The sequence below is a fragment of the Schistosoma mansoni genome, chromosome W, assembly GCF_000237925.1.
Source record: "Schistosoma mansoni strain Puerto Rico chromosome W, complete genome".
NCBI lineage: Eukaryota > Metazoa > Platyhelminthes > Trematoda > Strigeidida > Schistosomatidae > Schistosoma > Schistosoma mansoni.
Genome location: NC_031502.1, coordinates 40,648,556 through 40,670,991, shown reverse-complemented (window position 1 = coordinate 40,670,991; position 22,436 = coordinate 40,648,556). Strand labels below are relative to the sequence as shown.

At 32.5% G+C, this 22,436-nt stretch overlaps 1 protein-coding gene across 1 annotated transcript; it reads left to right on the top strand.

Annotated features, from left to right (window-relative positions):
- Nucleotides 1-1,693: 1,693 nt before the first annotated feature.
- Nucleotides 1,694-22,436, top strand: Smp_024450 (hypothetical protein; the record flags this gene model as incomplete). The annotated part of the gene is made up of 5 exons (XM_018789701.1): nucleotides 1,694-1,767; nucleotides 4,612-5,150; nucleotides 5,993-6,300; nucleotides 7,893-8,372; nucleotides 22,329-22,436. The coding sequence occupies exons 1-5, from the start codon at nucleotides 1,721-1,723 to the stop codon at nucleotides 22,434-22,436; spliced, it is 1,482 nt and encodes a 493-aa protein (XP_018655117.1). The 5' UTR covers nucleotides 1,694-1,720.

Here is a 22,436-nt window from a genome sequence, read left to right as displayed (position 1 = left end):
CAGATGTAGAAAAGTCACACAATTTTTTAAAAGTGTAATGACAAGGAATATCGTCAAGTACTCATCAGACTTAAAGGTGTTGAGCGCCACTATAATTTTCTGGTAAAATAGCTGATGCAAACTTTCTAAGCAAATTGGATTCGAAACTTGTAAATTGAGGATGACAAAATGATGCGATAATGAAGACAGAACACGTGCGAATTAGTAAAGCAGTAGGTTTTCCGTAGTTATTTGCAGTATGCATGTCGATGCCATAATTGATTTTTTTATAACATTCATCATTCACAAATCCCGGCAACCTGTGAATTCAATGAAATAATTAAGATGTATGGACTCCTTCATCGATTCATTCATATTCACTCAATCACAACCAAGGGATGTGAGGAAACGCAGAAATGAAATATAACTAGGCGTCAGTAAATACTTCATAAACAACCGTTCATTTACTGCGAATCACGAAAAGAGAACGCTAATTCTCTATTTACGGGAATAAAGGTATACAAGTTCATTTGACTTGGTACAAAATCAACAATGAAACGTAAAACTCATTGAAATAGCTGAAATTTTATTTAGAAAAACTAGTTTGTAAAATGTAAATAAACGTACAGTGGAATATTCGGCGGTAAGAGTAGTTATATGCCTGACACAAAAACAGTCACCATGATATGTTCTCTGCGCGTAACTTACTTTACATACTTAAAGGTATTAGACAGTTCTTTAAATGCCTCACTATAACCAAATTTTCAATATCATAATGGTTCAAGAGAAATTATTCAAATATCTATTTGTAATGATGTAAAAAAGTTATTTCCGTATAACGCTTGAAAAAGTTAAGATAAGGCATCTGGAATATTAAACGCTTCAAATGCACAGAAATCGAGAGGCTTTCCATATCGGATAAATAGAGGTTGTGTCCAACTTTCGAGGTACATTCAAAAAAAGCGAGATGACTGTCGGTCGGAACTCCTGCTTGATGCCTGTAATAATGTTGTTCAGAAAGAGAATAAAAATTTCAAAACCATTCAACACAATAACACAATCACGTTGAAATCGTTTTTATGAGCGACAAATATTTCCAAATTTTAAAGGCGATGAAATTTGTATGCATTCATACATGCGTGTATGTACATATGAGTCGTGGATGCAATCCATCAGTGCCCGGTGTCTTACTAGGTCTGATCAATAACTCATGTCTGGGTTTAATTATACAACAAGCTACCCCACACGTACCACTATCATACACCTCTAATGCTCTCAAATGTACACAATGTAGTCCTCAATATATGATATTGTGACTCGTGCTTTGAGATCGATAACTCTGTCACTCCTAATACAGTGACAGTCTATATTTACTATGAGCCATGTTTCTGTGACATCATTTATATTAGGAATTTATTCGTCCCCCACCAAACTAACACAAAACATCTCACTTCTAAGGCTATGACGGCTAGTGTAGTACACATATAAGGTGACTTAAGGATCGCTCGTTCCACCCAAACAGATCTCGAAGGCATTAGCTTATATAACCATAGATTCACTTATAATTCACTTTTCTGACAGCTTAGCGACAATTTGAATGACACCTAAAATTGAGAGAGTGATTTCCCAGATTGTTTGTTCTTGAGTAAAATATTTGAAACTTATTCTTTGGATTTGAAACTTTTTCAAGGACTACATCCAAAACCCGCCTAATACAACTTTCGCGGTACCACATTGTACAATGTGCTTACCAACTACTGCTCCTCGAAGCTTACCTGGTTGCCCAACGTATGTCAAGTCTTACCATTTGTTCAATTTATATAAATAGTTCGAGCTCCTGACTGCCGTAGAAATAGAGGATACTTCACCCATTATTTAATAAAAGTATAGTCCTATTTCATATTTATTCATGTTACTTTATCTGACATATTGTTAAGGAAATCTAACAATATAAAGATATGGTTTGAATCATTTATCTCGCAAATAGTTCGATTACTAGCTGATTTGATGTCACAAAAGTCTCGAGATAGAAAAGATATATGCGTCAATGTTTTTTGTATGCGTTAACGGTGTCTTTAAGGTTGCAGTCTTTATGTCGCTATCTTAGGAAATCAACAAGATAACTTTCAATAACACAGTTTTGGTTTTTTTGTTTATCAGCTTAAAGTCATGATGTGCTCGAAAATAAGGACAGGATTAACGGGAATTCTGATCTGTCTCGTTTTTCATGATGGAATGTAACTAAGAAAATCCTTATCAACTTTTTCTCTTTCTTGCTTATCAACGTGTGTCAATGAAGGGAAATGTATCTTTAAACTATAACATTTTCCTGATTAAAAGCAAATGTGTTTATCCGATATGTCTAAATTCGTCCTAAAAATTAAAAATGTTTGAGTGAAAAGTTAACCTACGACTCGGAAAAGCGAATGTAAAAAACCAATATTTTGATCCAGATTTTCTTAGGAAGTCTTCGACAGGAAGACACCTTAAAAACAATTGTGGTAAGTAAGAATAAAGATATTTTAAGAAATTAAAAGTATGAGTAACTAGTTCACAAAGATTACGGGAGGTAAATGAAATTTAAAAATATCTCATTCACTAGTCTTAAGCTGGATATTACCATGTGTTCCTCCAACTTCCCCTCAGGATTGTACCATTTTGCTTCCACTAAGGCAAATAGTAACTTTTCGTCCTCATTCTGTGTATCATTAGACGTACAGTGCTGCGTATAGAAAACTCAGTATGTCTTTTAATATTTTGAGTCATCGTTCTTCAGTCCTTGAGAACTCAAGCGAATTTTCCCTTTTGTCATGCTATTTTGTCATATTATTCTCGTGTATATGTGTTCCACACTGTAAGATCATAGACCAAGTAGTTTACTAGTTTTTCAACCGATTTGAAATTCACTGTCAGTTACTTCAGTGAACAAATTTTTTTGGAAGCGCCTTATATGGTATTACTGAATTTAAACCTGTAGATCCGTTTTGATGTTATAAGATTCAGTCTCAAGCGTGGTGGGATCGTCTTTTAGTATGTTGATGGAAATCCCGCTGAATATTTCCCCTTACTTTAGCTAAAAGTAAAATATATGTTTCCACTTTCTTGAAATTTAACTTATTTTCCACAAAGTCTCGGGATTGTTTTTTTGGATGTGACTAGTATTACTCATTATTACGTTTATAGACACAGTTTGGTTGAGGACGCCGTTTATTTCTTGAAATAAAGTGACTATTTGTAGCATAGTCCTAAAACATTATTGCAAATAACTCGTCCACCAACTGGATTTTATGTATTTAACTTGCGATACGTATATCCATAAGTCAGGTTACATGTTTAGGCTCAGATACTTTTCTAGCTTAGTATTTTCGTGTGGGTTTCTAACAGCGACCCCATTTGATATGACTGCGAAATTCATCCTGCCACACTTTGTTTAGGTATTTGACCAAATCTCAGTATCTGAAGACAAGTGAAATCTGGTGCTCAGTGTAGGAGGTGCATATGTTCGTCATAATACAGTTCGAGCATAGTTTAATAATGATTAGATATTATCTCTAGTATGACTCGACTGGAGTCTACCTATATAATAAACACTCTCAAATCCTCGGTTATATCTTTGTTTGCAAGCTGAGAATCGCTGTTGACCGAAAAACTGAAATATCGGCAACTTTTTAAATGTTTGTTTTGAAAACTTATGGATCCATCAGATTTATTCTAATCAAAACGTTTGCTAGGGATTTCATGTGTTGTGTCATAATTATTATTACAGCAAACGATTGTTCTCAAGTAAAGTAACGGCAATTTTGTGGATCTGTCATTTAAATTCTCTTCTCTTCATGCAATTTTAATTGCTATATGTTTTGTGCTTGGTTGCATACTATGTAGGAAAATCCATGTGATCCTATCATTTTCATCTGCTACTTGTCATGAAGTTGAATTGAACTCTAAAAATATGATGTAGTCAGAATTAGATGAAATACGTTTAGTTTCAAAAGCATTTAATAGATATATTCCCATATTTTGACATTCCAAAAGTAGTTATTATTTAAATAATGTCAATCGTTATCCCGATTATAGTTGTAAATTCAGGCCAAAAAATATTAAGAAATATTGTCATGCAGGTTCTTGCCATACTTTGTAGTTGTTACACAAACCTTTAGCAATGAGATTACATTTTGACAGTTGGTTAAATTCAGAAAGTAATCTGGATCCTCAAAGTGGAGGGTGAATAAATAATTCATAAAGTTCATTCTTCATTGAATTATATTTAGATACTGTTTTATCAATTTTTATGTATGAAACACCTGATATTCAGATTAAACAGGTCGTACATAATTCAAAATTTGTCCGTATTTTTTACAGTGTACTATAAACTTTAGAACCTGTTGATGTTTGATAAACCACAATCATTTAGTATGTTGATATTTGAACTTTTGTCGAATAAATATTGGAATCATGCAATATCTTATCCGTTTTTGCACGAAGTCCCCAGTAGATAAAATGGAACGCAAGCATTGTTTGTAATAGATTAGTGGAATTTTCACTTATGTGACAATGAAGCTATCTGAAAAGATTTTGTGGATTTTTTCCGTATTCCTTAGAGTTATTGTATTTTTATCTCAAATATTTTAGCAGAAACTACAATAAATCCAGGAAGAAAAATGTATCTTCACATGAAAAAGAAAAACTCAAGGTTGATAATCAATCATACAACCCTTCGCTACCTTCAGATTATAATCCCATCATCTCTAAAAACTGTGATCTTCAAGTCAAATCAGAGAATAATTCAAAGGGAAAGCAAACTTATGAGCGTCGTGAGAAGTCGCGTATTGCAGCTAGGCAGAGAAGACATCGTGAAAATCAAGCACTAGTAGAACTGTACTTAACACTACCGATCCAACAAAATCTGGCTGCTGATGTTCTCAAGAATAAGTGTCACAAGGTTGGACAACTGGGAGGAGATAACCACGGGCAAATATTAGACGGTCTAACAGAATCCGGTTCATTGTTAAATACTATCGGAGAGCTTGATTTCGCCCCGACTTATCGTCTTGCTACGACTATATTTAGACAACACAACTTGTCCACACCAGTGCTAGAAAAAGCTGTCATTGTGCGCATAGCCAGCAATTCCTTATGTTTGTATAACTGGCTTTATCCTTCCACTGAATCAGGTTAGCATAATGTACTCATTGAAGTTTTCTTTTCGTTGTAATCTTCAACTCCGACCTAGTGTGTCAAAGTTCTGAGCTGTATTTCATGTATGCTTGAGTTTTGGCAAACAGAATCTAGCTCATTTGCCTTGTATATGAATGTAGCTTTTGTGCCACACTACTTTTTTGATTGTTTTTATTTGGATCATTTTTTGTCCTAGAGGATTGCTTTACTAATTCCTCTCCTATTGATTGCTTTATGTTGACTTATTTCTTTGATCCAATCTACCCAAAACCTCCATTTATTGAAGTTTTGTTGCATCGTAAAACTCCACCAAAAAGTAATTGTAACAACATAGAGTTAGATTGTAAACATGGAAATTACTATAATGTAGACTCCAAAATAAAATACTAAGATCTGATGACTGCCAATAGTTTCCACATGAACGTACAGCTTGTAGATTTAATTCAGTGACTTACTATATGGTTTCATCTTAAGGATTTTAAAAAAGCAAAACAAACTGTTATGAAGAATGAAACCGGGTATGTAGGTGGGGATATCATGAACTACCACTGGTTTTTAACAGCATTTCTATATCTTGCCTTTTTTATTTTTACTTTATTGCTGTAAAAAAAGTACATAATTCATGATTCTCAAAATAAGTATAACATATCGTTGGGTTGACTCTGATAAATATATATAGTTTACATGATTGATTCAATCGGTTTTCACCTGTTAATTTATGGGTCCTTTCCACTCTCTTGACAAACTAGATGGTATTGTAAAGTTTCATGCAACAAATTTAGTTTACACAATAAAGCGAAGTATTATAATTTTTGATTTGTTTCTTTCATTTTTACAGATTCAAATACCAAACCACAAAATAAATTACCATTAGTAGGTTGTTATCCAACCGAATCGGATTCGTCGTCATCATCTATCACTTGCATGGAGATGTCAGATTGTTGTGATAATACTACTGCTACTACTACTAGTAGTAGTGGTACCTTTGGTATCCAAATTCCTTTGACTAGTAGTACCACTCCTGTTTTTCCAAAATCAGTATTGAGTGTTCACTCAAAGTGTCTGGTTGCTATCATTGTTGATGCTACACATAATATCATTATTTATGCTCCACCAGCATACACTGAACTAATTGGTTTATCGTGGGTAAGTATTTATTCACAAATGCTTGACCTTGTTAAACGTTTATGATAATAATCAGTTTCTCTTTCAAATATCTATGTCTCTGACTTTTGTCTGTTGTTAATGAAATCCTTGTTTCTACAATGATTACTTAATTTACAAGCCGTTCATTGTAGTATTTATCACTGGTGAATATAGTATTTAATGATGCTGCAAATCTTAATCATTTGGATTAACAACAGTGCATTGTCATATATGCTGTGTCACCATTCAACTTAAGATTCGTTATTGACTTCACAAAAAGGTTGAAAGACCTTATGGCTATCAAAGAATAAGATTTATCAATCATTGAAGTTTATTATTTGTCAGCCTTAAGTATAGAATAAATGGGATTCAAAGGGATTACTATTATATGGAACCCGAAGTTTGTGCTGATGATATCGTTCAGTAGGCCGATCAACGATCCACTGCCAAACCATCCAGCTCAGAGAACAAAACTCCATCAAAATCATCCACCTGAGCTACAAATCTCCACTTGATTTATGAGTTTAAGTGAATATGAATGATTTTTCGGTTGATGGTATTTCACAATAAAATTATTTTTGAATAAACACAAAATGTTTAAGGTTAGAATTAAGAATCAGTTAGATTATAAAAAAGTGACAAAAAATAATAAACACTTCTGTATTGAACCAGTTGTCTGTCTGTGAGGTTTCGTGATAATGTGTCCTTTCTAGTCAATCAATGTTTTATTCCAATTTTTTCGTGTAGATTTTCATTATTTAAAAATTAAAATGTGCAAGAAGCAAAAATTACTTAAACATATTTCGCAATAGTATTACAAGGTTGTTATTATCATTTTTTTTAAGAACCTTATTTTCTGTGCTCAATGTTTAGCTTCAAGAATTAGTTTATTAGTGCATTGTATGAACGCATTTATTGAAGTTCTTAATATCAGGTGATATTACGGTATGTTGCTTAATGTTCTTAATCCATGAACTTGTTAGAGTCAAACATTTTTTCGCTGGAAACGTAGTTTTTGTTATTACATCGTTTAAATTCCTTTTTCACTGTTGTTATTTAAAAACAGCCGTATAGAGCACCAGACTGTATGTTACACATATCACATATCATTGAGAAAAAGAAATCTATGGCCAAAAGTACGTCAGAAAAATGTATCATAAGTTCAGTGAAGTTCGTGTATTACCATACATAACCTCTGAATCTGATCTAGGAATCTATCTCACCATTTATTTGTTTAATCCTCTTATTGTTAATTCCGACTTTGGCCATAATGAATGTATAGCTAGGTATTTGTAGAACAGGATCAGACTTTTATACTTATCATATGGTGATATCTTCACTAATACCTGATTGTTCCCAAGCTATAGATTAACTAATTCATTTTACCATAATTCAGCGACAGCTGTCAACAAACTATCAGTCGTTTACCTTCTTTCATCAGCTTTAAGGCAGTTTCGAAGGTGTCAGTTTTGAATATCAACAACAAAATGTTGTTGTTTTATTTCTAAATATACACACATTGATGTATTTCTTATAATTGTTCAGTTTCGTATTTCACAATTTAAATTTCCATTTCTTGAAATGAATATTAGGTCACTACAATCGGTTTAAAATTGAACGAATTAGTCTCTCGACAAGTATCAATAGGGGTTTCATCAGAATTAAGGAGTCACAACTGTTGCCATTATCTTCGCAATTTGCAGTATGGTAAATACAGTTCTGTTGAAAATATGATCACAAATTCTAAACAAAAATCAATACAAACTGAACTTGGTGATATGGAATATGTTGAATATGACCCAGTAGCAATATCTAACCACACACTCAAATCGGCACAAATTCATCAACAATTTGAACAACCTTTGTCGTGTGAAATGATTTGGCCATCATCCTATGGTATAACAAATCGTCCACTGTGTCTCAGCTCTGTTTTACCAAAACCAATATCAGTGTCTCCATCACATATAGAGTGCTCAGAACACTTGAACGATGAAACAAATCTCGGGAGTGTACAAGGTTTCCAAGATCCTTCTATTGCAAATACATCAGTTTCTAAACACATAGCGGAACAGGTATGTATAGTATTGTAAGTAAACTGCATATCACCATTAGCAGCTTGAATAAGAAAGTGAAACCTGACCATCAACTTTTAGCAAATAATTAAGGAGTAATAACTTATACAGGAGTATACCAGGGGATCCTAACAGGTTGACTGAATTTGCCTCTAAAGATGGTCGTCTAGCATTTTCCTTATAATGATTGACTTTCCTATCAATTTGGGAATTGTTCTATTTAGTGAAGACTCAGAGAAAGTGCAGTCTTTTACACATTTAACAATCCAAAAAGGTTTGAGATACATTCCTCTTCTCCAGAAAAGGTAATGTGGCTTTAGGGAGTGATCTGCATTCATGCATCATTTAATAATAGCGAACAAAGTAATCGTATGAGTGGATTATTTCACTCATTTCGAAAATCTCTTCAAGGCTGGTGGGTTGGTGTTTGATACCGTCTTAGTACTAACTCCATCTAGATCTCAGATGAAGTGTCCTTAGGACAGTATTTGCCAAGTATATTATTCTGATGATAGTTCTGGAGAGTAGCGTTTATTGCATTCACTTACCAATCTTTGTCGAGTACAAATAGCAGTTAACTTCGGGTTTCTCATGCACAAAATTGTCTACTCTTTCAAATAGTCGATCGATTTATATTCGGAGTTTATTCTGCCTAGTGAAACAATTTGAGCATGGTTTTATTGATGTAAAGGAACGTTAACTGGTGAATACATTTCATTCTAATAATAAACTCAAAGTTGTCATCTCCAGTGATAAACGTATAGTGATTGGTTTTGTTTCCAGGTTATTGATTACACAAATCCTAATATCCCTTAAGATTTCAAGAAGTTAGTCTCTTATGAATAATGTCGAGTCTGGTACAAAGGTGCGTCTTCCGAAGTTACTATAGCATACGGAAAGAGCAGGTTGAAGTTAACAGAATAAGTAGCAGCAGAGCATAATTAAATAGTGTCAGTGATACTGAGAAAGATAAAGCACTGTAGAACACTATTTAAACAAAAGGATTGAATTCAATGAACAAAAGTTATGAGAAATACTGCAGCTTAAAATCCAGGGAAAAATAAAGTGTAAACGCATTTATGCCCCTAAAATCGATCCTAAACCGTATCATCGAACTTCTCTAACCACTGATCATGGTTATCACACTGACAATCAATAGCTTCATGAACTTCATTTCATGTTTTGCGTTGGCCACCCTAAATTTTCTTTCATCCAGTTTTGTGCATCTAGGTGCGTGTTTTGGGGCATGTTGCATATGTCCAAATTATCTCAGCAGATGAAAATTTACAGTCTCATTAGCTGATTCTAGCGGTCAAAATCAAGATATTTAGACCTAAAATTGTTAGCAAATACTAAAGATAATTGTGTTATATTGTCATTGAATGTGGGTCAATTTTATTTAATCGGCTTGTTTGATAACATAACTGCTGTCAACTCGAGTTTAGTATGATGTTTAGTTTTGTTACTGAGTGGATTTTCGTGCAAATATTTACGCATAAGTTAGCTACAGGGTTCTGTTTGTTTCTTGAAAATGTTGAAGGCATTCAAACCCTTTTCTTCCACTTTTATTGTTTTTTGTACACTTGAATATCTTTTTTTACCTGCCGAAATTCCTCTTACAAAGCATCTTTAATTTTTATCATGACTAAAAACACTTTCTTGCTCTTTTACTATACTAACTGTTCGTCTGCTTTTGAAGGATATTATAGACCTATTTATGGTTGCTTATTCCAATAAATCTTTAATGGATATCTCTCTCTGTCTCTATAAACTATGGGTATTTCAATAAATAATCAGTTCGTATCACTTCAGTAGATCTTCAGTACAATTTTGTCTTCGTATTCTTCGTAATTTCCGAGTGATCTAAGTATGCAACCGTTATCGATGATAATAATAACTCTGTTCACCACTATAAATTCTTTTGCATTAAGAAATTCTCAAGATAAATTTTGTAGTACTGCAATAAATTTCCCTTTAACATATGCTTAAATTTTAATGATTCAAAAATTATACCTATAAATACTTTCCCGGTCGTTAGTATCTCCTACTCGTCTTCATTAGTGAAGTTTACAATCAGTTTAGTTGTTATAACTATTTTTTTCATGCATCAGATATTGAATCAGTGAATTTCTAAGGGTAGACAAGGACGAGAATGTGTCAGCAAGTTCAGTGCTTAGATTTGAGATCCCCAGTATTCAGAATCGCTATAGGTTGTAAGTCATTCAAAACACTTTGTGAGTACACACAATTAGCATTCATAATTATTCGGTTCGACAAAATCTAAAACAAGAAGGCTTGTTGCCGTTTCTACACAATTGTAAAATAGATGGCCCAAACGTTTGAGCTGACCACTGCATCCACAAACATCATATTTTCAGTGTGAATAGTTGGGAGGTATTCATAATCCTTAGTAACTAGCCCCGACCCGTTATTCAATAAGAATATGTATTTAACTCAGTGAGTTTCATTATATGATTGTGTGGTTTTTCTTAAATTTATTTATCAAAGTACCCTTGAAACAATTTATAATCTCACTGTATTTAGCAGGGCAATGGGTCTCATGCCCTAATCAAAGAGATTTTCAAGTACTGAAAACCATCCGTACTAAATAATATTTTCATATGAATAGTTTATTCCCAATAGAATTTATTACTCCAATATTCGATCAGCACTAAGAAGGACTTGACATGCATGACATTGATCACTATCCAGTGATCAATCAATTGTGATTACATCTCAGTCCTACAAGAGGTCGGTCGCGCCCCGAATAGCTCAGTGGTAACGTCTCTCACTGTGAAGCTGAGTGACACGGGATCGAATCCATCAGGGAGCACCAGTTCCCTCAAGATTACAGGTACACCTTGTTGACGAGTGCCAAGTAGCACGAAACCCGGGTCCAGGGTTTCCTGTTGACCACCTCCAACCCCCATCTTACCTCAACATAGTGCACGCAGTGTCGAGCCACCCAAACTAGTGACCACATTGCAACTTGATCGATAGCATTCGATCAGCACTAAGAAGGACTTGACATGCATGACATTGATCACCACCCAGTAATCAATCAATTGTGATTACTCCAATATGGTCTATTTCTGTTGTTTCAAACTTGCACTATCATGTGTAAAATAATTAAATGTAATAACAAGTTTTCTCAATTTCGATAGTGACCTAGAGTTCATCAACTGGATCTCTGGAATTATCAGTTTTATAATTTCCTACCAAACGATAGTAATATTTTTCCTCTCTTTTTAAAGCTATAATAGAACAAAGATGCAACATTTAACTGTTACGTTGCATTCGCTAGTTTTTTTACATATGATTTAACTTGGGAAACCAAATAGTATCAATAGTTGTTACTTACAAAAACTTGCAACCCAAAGCCAAATATGTACATTTGTCTTTTGTTCACTGAGCTGCGATTATCATAGCCTTAAATATCTAGTTTCCTGTTATACAACGGTGAACAGGGTTATTTTGCTTTATACTAAATTTTGATGTCAATATGGATATAGATCAGAAGGGGTTTTGTGGAGATTTCAGTATTTTCATAGTTGAAATCATGAGTCATAGTAGGACGAAACAGCCGTCCTGTGCTTCCAGGTTTTCCATGGTGGTCTATCTTCAATTAACTCACGCTTTCAACTATGACAATATGGATATGTTTAAAATTTTAATGAAACAAAATCATAATTTAAATAAATAAGTGTAAACATTTTATTTTCAACAAAACTGTTTTTTTTTTCAAATCTGATCTGCTTTACAAAAATATCCATGTTGGTCTAATGACAGTCGATTATAAATAATTCGATTGATCAACTTTATTCGTTGAATTTCTACTATGAAAATAGTACAATCTTTACAAGTCCCTCATATTAATCCGTTGGATTTGTTTATTTCTAATAATATTGTTTTAAAGAAATAATTTAGTAACTAGAACAAACCATTTTTCCTAATTATTTTTGCATAAGATAATTAGTTAGTTGTTATTCATTACATATTAGTGTGTATGATAATAGTTTATGATGTTAAGTTGCTATGAAATCATGACTAGATTTGTAGAGTAGTTACTGTGTGTGTGCAGTTGTAAAAAATAGACAATATCAATATGGGATCAAATACAGTTATGCATTACTTCAATTTAAGTACCCTTAGCATCAATAAAGTAGCAAGTGAAGGAAATTACTCAGATAAAAGTTATAGAGTGTAAAATAAAAACGGGTAAAGGTTGTATAAAACGAATGATATACAATAATAACAATAATTTTTGTTATTTAACTAGATCTTAGGGTTATATATATTAGACGGACAAACAAGCCCTTTTACTTTTTATATATACTAGTATTATCTTTAGAAATCGTCTAGCCTTTACTATTCATCGAAGCCTCCTACTTTGTTATGAAACCAGGTTGACTGGTGAATTGACAGATAAAAAAGTCGATTATTGATACCATACGGCTAAGTGGTAACAACTGTCAATTTAAGTTCTCCTTCTTTTAATGAAAAGGGGAAATGCAACATGTCCTTATTTTAGACAAGATAAACGATGATCAAAAGATGGTGTAACGTACAACCTATTTTCATGAGGTATCTCTTGAAGGTCACTTGATGTCCTACTTATGTTAGGACTTTAGCTAATTACCCAGTTATCTGCCCGTGATAACAGCTTTGTTTTAGACGTTATTTATCCATATCTTGACGGATTTTACATCATGAATGATGTCATATAATATGTATTCCATGTATTTGTTAAGCTTAAATCTACTTAGTCTCTTCTTATTATGTTATATAAGTTTTCTTTTACAGTCAATACAATTTATAAAACTACTTTGGTTTTTGAATTTCGACCTTTGCATGATGAAGGAACTGTTGTTATTTTTTACTTCAATGCTGTTATTCTACACGGCTCAACGTATTTTTCAAATTTTAAGTGTTTCAATGTATTCAGAGCAAAGTTATCCAGGGTTCGGAGGCTTTCTCCTTTTCATTATTATTTTGAAATTAGTTTCATAAAAATACGTTTTGCCAAGCTAGTGGCACTATATTAGCTGTATGTATGAGAGATGTCTTCGAACAGACATGATAAGTACAGTGATATAAAAGTTTAATTTATAAACTTTAATTATTTAATTGTTCGGTTGTGCATTAGCTCGGCTATGTTGTTAGCTGTAAGATGATATTTTCAAGAAATACATAAAAGTTAATCGTCCAGAATTTTGAATTCTTTCGACATTTTGTCCCAAAGAAAAATCACATCATATCCTGTACAGGTGATGCGTAGTTATTCTGGAAGGTTGTCCAGACACACACGCACGCACCAACAATTTTATGTGCTTCTGGTAAGTCTGGTGGTTATTCTGTTTGTAGACATATCGTTATTAATACATATTAACAATGCAGTTTATCATTCATCGTTTAAACATAAATTAATTATTGATATTTATTAGGTTAACACTGATAATTGAATAATGGTTTCTGTTGATGAGTTTGTAATAAAAGAAATAATTAACTCATTCACCAGATACTTGAGTATGAACCACACTCTAAATGTGAGAACTAGTCATACTACCTGGTTGACAAAACCGATGAAGGTGGAACAGGATTTAAATATGGGACTTCGTGACAGGCTGAAAGACAAATGTCTTAACCACTAAGTCACCTCTCCAAATATTAATTAAATTTTACTCAGTCAATATTGATCGGTTAATAAATAATATATTCAGAAACATTTGAATAGTTCAATCTTTAAACTAGACAGCATAACTTATTCTCCTAAACAAAACTAACATTTCTGTATATATAAACATCTCAATATGGTAGATGAAAAATTTATAGATAAGTTGAATTACAATAGAAATAATTCATTTGTGTGTTAGTTTAACTATTATTTTGTCGAATCTATTTAGCTGATGTGAATAAAAAGGAAGTTAGGCAACTGACAGACGGCAGAAGTAGACAAATAATAAAAATTGGATCTAATCATCTGCTTAATACCATGTTAACCAAATAACCTACAAATAAAGGGATTTTATGAAATCGCTTCCATAAATTACAGACAAAAACAATTAAACTCGGTATGTAATCATGGAACCAAATGAATTGAGCGTAAACAATATATCGAACAAAAATATCTATTCCATGCATCTTATATGATTTTATATATTTGAATACTAAGTAGGCATGAATAAACTTACATTTTGAATTAATGGAAGTTTACCCGGTTGAAAGGATTCAGTTTGCAGGAAACTTGCATCTTAGACTTGAGTGTTCCTACCAAAAAGCGGGAAATATCAAGACATTTAATTACGAAGTTGAAACACTAACATAAACTGATGAACTCAATTTTCAAAAAATCCTCGCAAACACATGCCTAAAGAATCATGACTCTATAGTTCAATTTATCTCACAGTAACAAAAATGATGAGAACAACAAAGTGATTTAGTTAGCTCATCGGAATTATGTGTACTGCAAAACCTAGTAGATAAATACACCGATAATCATCGGGTAAGACAGCCTGATTATTCAGTCGTTTACTACAATGTAAACTGGTCAGTTTGTTTTTAAATTCACTATTCTTAAATAGTCAAATTATCGAGATCAAAAACGTAAAGACAACCTGGTCCAACAGGTGATTTTGATTTAGAGTATAAATGTCGGAAAAATCATTTCCTAGATAAATTGTATAATGTGAAATATTACAGTCAATAAAAAAGATGTCAATCATTAAAATTTTAAACCACTAAATAAATGGTGTCAATAATTCATTTAGAACATGGTGGCAATGATGATTCAGAACAAAGCTACAACTCAGTCAATATAATCTAAAGGAAATGACTTGGCAGTTTCCTTTTGATAATTACTAGTATTACATTTAAAATAACGTCAGTTGATGGAGAAAAATCTGATAGTCATCAACTATTTCAGTGTGCAGTTTTTTTGCAATGATTTATTATATTATACAACAAACGAATAATACAAGAAAACATTGGATAGGCTCTGCTTCCTATATGAAGAAATATTACTCCGAGTTACGGAGATAGATTCTAGATTGTTTGCTTATTATAACTGCAGTACAAGAGAATATTTTAGAAATTGGAAATGACCAGTGATTCAAAAGGCGAAGCCATAGAACCTCGTTGTATTGTAGTGAACAAGAACACGGACGGAGACAATCGAATGTATTTAAGCACAAATTATAAACTATCTCACTAAATTCTGATAACCATACAGTCAGCAGTTAATTTGCAAAATATTTATTTATTTATTTGTTTGAACACATAAATATTGGTACAAAGTGGCACCGAATACATATGCGCCGCACAAATCTTATTCGATTTGTGTGAGGGCTGTGATACTGCCCAGGTGCCCAAACTGAAGCAGGTGGTTTTCTTAGGGGCCATATCCGAAGCTTTTGACCAAAGATCTGATTCACAAGCCAGTGAAGCATCGTGAGGAGATGCAATCCCATGGTAGCCAGTGACCAACGATTGATTCATAAGCCATTTGTTCCCTCAGGATACTGGAGCCCATGTGCACCATTGGTTTGGAATCAGGGTTTTCCAACTCCCCTAGGTGGACGCGCCGTGTCTACCAACCCTGTTAAAGCGCCGGACATTCGCTTTTCGTCCTCTCAATTTTGTAAACAACACCCCCGTCACGAGAAGGCAGTGAGTAGGACTTTCCTGGCAGAGGCTATATACGCGTGGCCATATGAGAGCATTTGGAGAGAGAGAGTGGACTCTCCCCACTCGGCCGTACCAGGGCATTTGGGGGCAATTTGCAAAATAACAATCAATTGTCTCAATCTTAACTGTTCCTTCTGCAAACATCAGTCCGTCTTCTCTGATTTCATTGTTCATGCTTTTTCGTACCGATTGCGCTTCATTCCTGTTCTTTCCTTCTCGATCTTCTGCCAAAATACATTCTATGTCTGACCATCACCATATACTACTTATGTGGATATAAGTAGACCACACCACAATATAATGTAATAATCCGAGGAGTTAATATTTATGGTTCGTCACGGTTCATAGAATATGATGGAAGCAACATGCGACCTATTTTAAAGTTCAGAGTATAATTTTACAGACGAGAAATCATGAACTTGTTAATGTTTTAATCCTTTGTCGTTTAAGATGATTATGGGATATTTATGTCTGGCCTAGATACAATCAACCTCGATGTCTAACACTGATCAAAAATATAGTTTTGATCGTGTTTCGAGAAGGATGTGAAGAAAAAAAACTTAATACTTATTTATCAATCTTCAATCTAAGTCATATGCGAAATGGACATTGCTGTGTCATAAATTATTATATAACCCTTAACATTTCCTAATCAATGAATCATAGTAAGTAAATATGTTCATATAAACTCGATATTAACAACGTTCACTCAAATAAACGAGTTACACGATATCTAGATCATCAAAGTTTTATTAAAAAGTGCCAATTAACTGTATAAAACTATGTGAAATAAAAACCCAAAGTTAAGGGCATTCATTTAATCAGAAGTAAACGTTCTTATCTAATATTGAATCAATAAATATAGCTATACAATGATTAATATATGTTAATATGCAGCTTACTATCTATAAAATGTGAATTCATAATAGACCTCGATTTATACACATAGTTGTAAGTATATTTATATGAAAAATAATTTTTTTAAAAAAATAATAAAATGGAAAATGATAAGAACAACACTGGATTGAAATGACTGGATGAAGTACACATATTTGTGGATGAATTCTAGTATTTATTTCACTTAAACATAATAGCCATACATTCTCAAAGAGATAAACTAGCTACCTGTTAGTTATCGTTACTACATATATGATTTGTTATCTGGCATTTTGGAATGTCTATATATATATATATATATATATATATATATATATATATATATATATATATATATATAGAAATGCTAGTTTTGTTTAGGAGAATAAGTTATGCTGTCTAGTTTGAAGATTAAACTATTCGGATGCTTCTGAATATATTATTTATTAACCGATCAATATTGACTGAGTAAAATCTAATTAATATTTGGAGAGGTGACTTAGTGGTTAAGATATTGGACTTTCAGACCCCCGAATGCCCTGGTACGGCCGAGAGTGGGGAGAGTCCTCTCGAAATGCTCTCAAATGGCCACGCGTTATAAAGCCTCTGCCAGGGAAGTCCTATTCACTGCTTTCTCGTGGCATTACTGTTGTTTACGAAATTGAGAGGACGAAAAGCGAATATCCGGCGCTTTAACTGGGTTGGTGGACATGGAGGGTCCACCTAAGGGAGTTGAAAAACTCTGATTCCAAACCAATGGTGCACATGGGCTCCAGTATCCTGAGGGAACAAATGGCTTATGAATCAATCGTTGGTCACTGGCTACCATGGGATTGCATCTCCTCACGATGCTTCACTGGCTTGTGAATCAGATCTTTGGTCAAAAGCTTCGGATATGGCCCCTAAGAAAACCACCTGCTTCAGTTTGGGCACCTGGGCAGTATCACAGCCCTCACACAAATCGAATGAGATTTGTGCGGTGCATATGTATCTGGTGCTTCCTTGTACCAATATTTATGTGTTTAAATAAATAAAGTCATGAAGTCCCATATTTAAATCGTATTCAACCTTCATCGGTTTTATCAACCAGGTAGTATGACTAGTTCTCACATTTAGAGTTTGGTTCTTACGCAAGCATTTGATGAATGAATCAACCATATTACTGGAATTTTTTTATACTTATGATTGATGTTTTGTTATCCTAGTTATTTTAATGTTTATCATGGAGGCATTTCAAATTATTGTTTTAATTGATGAATGGAATGTTTGTTGATAGATTACGCTCAATGATAACTGGTCACCTGATTAAAGTATTGACGCAAGCACCCATGTAGAGATGAATGTCAAATAATAATATAGTTGACGTGAAAATAAACCTTTTTAATTGAATGCAAAATATTTTTGGAAAATAGTGGTCACATAAACAAGGGTGGTAAAAAATTACCTAACATATTTGTAGTTTTAAGATATTTATTCATTATATAGGTCATTTACATAACAACAAAATCAGAACATGATTATTAGGTATAATTATTCCCTGCCTAATATCAGTATCCAATGGGGATAGATTTTGTGTATTCAGACCTGTTTTTGATTGATCACCTAATATTCTTTGATTGTTCCGTTGTACTATTTAAACTTGGATTAATATTAATTTGGTTATTTATTCTCTGAAGAAGTGGCTTACACTGAGTCACGAAACGTCAGAAAATCTAATTTTTCTACTCATTGGGATATTACAAATATATAATTTATTTTGTGTATTAAGTTTAAAGATTGGACTAGAAATTTGTTTTTTTATAGAATTCATGATAATCGCATTATACATGTTTAGTTGTAAATGCTAAATCCTTTAGTTACTGATGACACTTAATAACTAAGTAACAGGCTCCAAACATAAGACTCTTCCACAAAAATCCATCTTCAATGGACTTTTAAATTAACACAAAAAATTAAGAAAACGAAAGTTAGTTCTAGGTTAAACATTATTCAGCTATCACCTCCGTCCTTATGTTTGTTACGTCATATGTTAATCGATAAAAGTGTTATATATATATTTTTTTAATTTACTAAATCAGTAAACTAATTCTATTAATATTATGAAGAGATAGTGTTCTCGATTAGAAAAAAAAGAAGCATTTTTCAACAAATCTATGGTGATCATAATAGATATATTATTATCATTTTATTTCAAATTTGTTTTGCTCGAATCTATTTATCAATAGAATATCACGTTATTGAATTTAATGCTCATTATTATTGAGATTTCTTTTTCTCCAACTTAGAGTTTTTCCTAAAACAACCACCTTCCCCCTCTACTGTTTTTCATGCAACTTTATTGTATTTATTAGCTTTTTCTGCATTGAATTATAGTTAGATTCGGGGTTTCTTTTTGTTTTAAAAACAAATAATGACAGATAGTGATTATTTATCAAAGGCCACATTGTTTAGTTTTTGGAGTAAACAATTTCTTTTTTTTTACCTTCTCTCTGATTTTCTGTTTTTAGAATTGTGTAAAACATATATTCTCGAAATTCATCATCATAGCAAATATATATAATGAATGACGATAGCACCACATGTTCTTGTTTTTGTTATCATCATTTCATTGTATCATGTGCTTTTTTATTTTCTGTTTATTCTGTCTCTAAAATTTCATTATTTTGTCTAGTTTTCGCGTACTCTTTCCCTCTCTCTCTCCCTCCCTCTCTTTCTATGGACTCAAAATCTCCATATTTCTGATTACATATAATTTCTGTTCCTTGATATTTGCCAGTTGTTTTCGGTAGACTGTACTGCTTAAACATCAATTCTGTTTGTATGTGTGTGTTTGAATGAATTATCTTTTTGTTGTTTACCGGTTTTGATCTTGATCAGATAGGGGTAAATGTTTTTATTAATAATAGGACACATCAATATAAATACTACGTCAAACTGTTCCTGTACACAAAATACTAGAATTTTTTATCTATAGAATAGTAACATACATAATTTTAATAATGAAAGTATCATTTATTCAGCTAATGATCAACGTTAGTAGTTCCACTTTGTAAATGGGTTGTGTTTAACACTGTACAACATTTTACTGGTACAATATAGTTACAAATCATTTTACGTATCTATTATGCGTATCACGAACTCAATATTCAACTTTGTTAGTTAAAATCCTAACTTTAAGTGATTAAATTTCATACATCAAAACGTTTGTTCATTTATGTAAATTGGCAAACATGTTACATACTAAATTTGTATCCATGACTAATGGAATGTAGTCATTGTTGTTTATATAACTGGATCGTTTATTAATTTTGTTGTCAGATTCCTGGTTTATTACTTACCACTACAGATCATGATTATCCATAGCGATGTCAGATAAAAATTGTCAGTATCTGGAAATCTCCGAAAGCACTGGGATCTCCGAAACGTGAAAATTCAGTATTAGGCGCAAATGCATTCTGGTCTCTTTTCTGTGTAAATATACTGTCGTCTGTGTAAACGGAGTGTAATCGTGATTTTTACTTTATTTGCTTGTGTCGTAACAGGAGAGTAGTATTCTCGATTCACCTTAAAAAAGTTTGATTTTGAAATCGAGTATACGAATTCGCATTTAGTTACTAATTTACATTACATTACCTACTGTTCACTCGAGTTTTATTCTTATCTCACTTAGTTTATACACAACCAGGAAAAATAAAATGCAAGTCATTATATATTTTAAATTATTAATTGTTATTCTGATCAGCAGTGTTATATTTTCTAGTCCTTATCACTTTCTTAGACACATGAAGTTAAATTTTTATCCGTAATATACGAAGCTGACTTAATCAACCCAACAACTGGATAGGTGTAAACACTGTAGAATTTAACATAAACGTCTCAGGTCTGGTTTGTTTATTATTAACCATTTCTGATATTATTAATTAGTTATTTAATAAATATCGTCAAGCTTATCTCTATAAATTTATCATTTGATAAATTCACTATCAACAAATCATTTTATATTTTGTTTATTTTTTTTTATTCTATTTGAATTCTGTTTTTTTAAAGTTCGTATTATGTTGGAATAGTTCAAATTTATCTATCAGAAATAAATTTTCAAAACATGAAGATTTCACTTCAGATATTGGCTGTAGTTCATTGTCGTCGTCGTCATCATCATTATCATCATCATCTCCATTACCATTTTCAAATAATCATATAAATTACAAACAAACCAATAACTTTTCTTCTAATCCTAATCATAACCTTAACAACAGAACTGATATTGGATATCGTAATTCAACTGAAATATTATTACACAATCACAATGATTCGTATCCTAGTAATAAGAATAATAGTGGCGACAGTGAAGCTGATTATTTATTTAAATCAAATCGAGCTAATGATATAAATCTTCAAATATATTTACTACAACCTATTCATTTACCAAATATTAACAATAATACTCATAATTATGTTAACAAAGAAAATTATGAATCATGTTTTACTGATAATAATAATAATATCCATAATCATTCAGATCGTATTAATAACAATATTATGAATGGTAATAATATTAGTTATAATGATCATAGAAATAATACTGTACAGAAAAATAATACATTTATAAAATTTATCAATAATAATAATAATTCATGTTGTACAAGCTTATCAAATTCATGTAGAACATATCATTCAACTAAAAATCTACAATTTATAGATATTGCTAATGAGTAAGTAATTTTTATATATTAAATGATGAGACTTGGTCGGCGGCCTATGCTCCATTGAGAGTATTAGGCGTAAGTAAGTAAATGATGAGACTATAATTTATGGACGAATCAATCAGATTTACGATAATAGGTTTTGGATTTCAGTACGAAATTCTTTATTCATTTGGCCAAATAATGTTTTGGCATATTAGTTGATGTCAATACATGATGAAAACTGTAAATCTAATTCTTAACCGTAACCATCAACTGTAAATCATAATTCTAATTGTTCATGGTGGTCTATAACCCTTACTTAGCCCTAGTATATAGATGGACATTCTCAAGGTCACTTCAGCGTTGCTCAAACCATTACTACTTACTTACTTACGCCTGTTACCCCTCGTGGAGGAGCATAAGCCGCCCACCAGTATTCTCCATCCAACTCTGTCCTGGGCAATCCTTTCCAGTTGTTATTCATCCTTTTCATATCTGCTTCTATTTCCCGACGTAATGGTTTCTTTGGCCTTCCTCTTTTCCGCTTCCCTTCGGGATTCCAAGTTAGGGCTTGCCTCAAAGGTCGTCCATAAATTTTAGTCTCACCTGTAAAATATATTTGTATTAAAAATTTGAATGTACTTATTTCAGTGTTAAATTTTTATTACTGAAGTTGATTGTTGTTCACAATTGAAATGCAAGTCAAATAAAGATATTTACGTACTGGGATTTATGTAGCAAAGGTTTTACTTTGTTACAAGAGGCATGTGTCTGGGATATGGATTTTGATTTTGAACAAACGAATGAGTTCGTCAATTAG